Source organism: Anarrhichthys ocellatus, unplaced genomic scaffold, assembly GCF_004355925.1.
Source record: "Anarrhichthys ocellatus isolate YVR2014 unplaced genomic scaffold, GSC_Weel_1.0 scaffold16, whole genome shotgun sequence".
NCBI lineage: Eukaryota > Metazoa > Chordata > Actinopteri > Perciformes > Anarhichadidae > Anarrhichthys > Anarrhichthys ocellatus.
This window is the reverse complement of record NW_022280046.1, coordinates 6,304,845-6,305,573: the sequence shown is the minus strand read 5'-3', so window position 1 is coordinate 6,305,573 and position 729 is coordinate 6,304,845. Positions and strand designations below refer to the sequence as shown.

Here is a 729-nt window from a genome sequence, read left to right as displayed (position 1 = left end):
TATTTCAGTTTTTCTTTTTTAATAAATTTGCAAAAATTTCTACATTTGTTTTTTTCTGTCAAGATGGGGTGCTGAGTGTACATTAATGAGAAATAAAATGAACTTTTTTGATTTTAGCAAATAGCTGCAATGAAACAAAGTGAAAAATTTAAAGGGGTATGAATACTTTCCATACCCACTGTATGTCTATCAAGACAATACCAGTACATGCATGCATTACATTTAGAGCTTTGGTTTATCTGGTATCACTGATTAGACACCTGAGCCTGGAACAAGATTCCCTGCGGGACAATAAAGTATATCTTATCTCGTTTGATATTTGTTTTTCCACTCAAGATGTAAAACTGTCCACGATGACTGTATGTGGTTAAAAAGAATACAATGACAGATCTCTTTGTGTGAATTGCTTGCAAAAAGTAAGTTACAAGTAAATTTGGCAGTCTAAATGTAACAGTAGGATGCAAACTGAACAGCTAAAAAAAAAAAAAAAAAAAAAAAAAATAAAATAAAATAATACAGTGCTGAGCCTGACCTGGAGTCAGCAGAAGCATGTGGGTCAGCTCCGCCCCCTGGTGGCGATCTGCTGGCGGTGCCGGCCGGAGCCTCTGTCTCCACTCTGCTGTAGAGCTGCAGGAGTTCAGTCTGCAGCAGCTGAGTGATTCTCCTCTGAGCCCGATACCTGCTGTCTGAGCCCTGCAGCTCCGCCCTGCAGAGAGAGAGAGAGAGGGG

The 729-nt window shown here is 39.9% G+C and overlaps 1 protein-coding gene across 2 annotated transcripts in view; it reads right to left on the bottom strand.

The window, feature by feature from the left end:
* Positions 1 to 729, bottom strand: part of tsc1b (TSC complex subunit 1b) — a 26,909-nt gene that overhangs the window by 7,262 nt on the left and 18,918 nt on the right. For both annotated transcript variants that reach the window (XM_031855695.1, XM_031855696.1), the window contains exon 21: positions 533 to 706. In XM_031855695.1, coding sequence (XP_031711555.1) covers positions 533 to 706 — 174 coding nt within the window. The remainder of the gene's footprint in view (positions 1 to 532; positions 707 to 729) is intronic.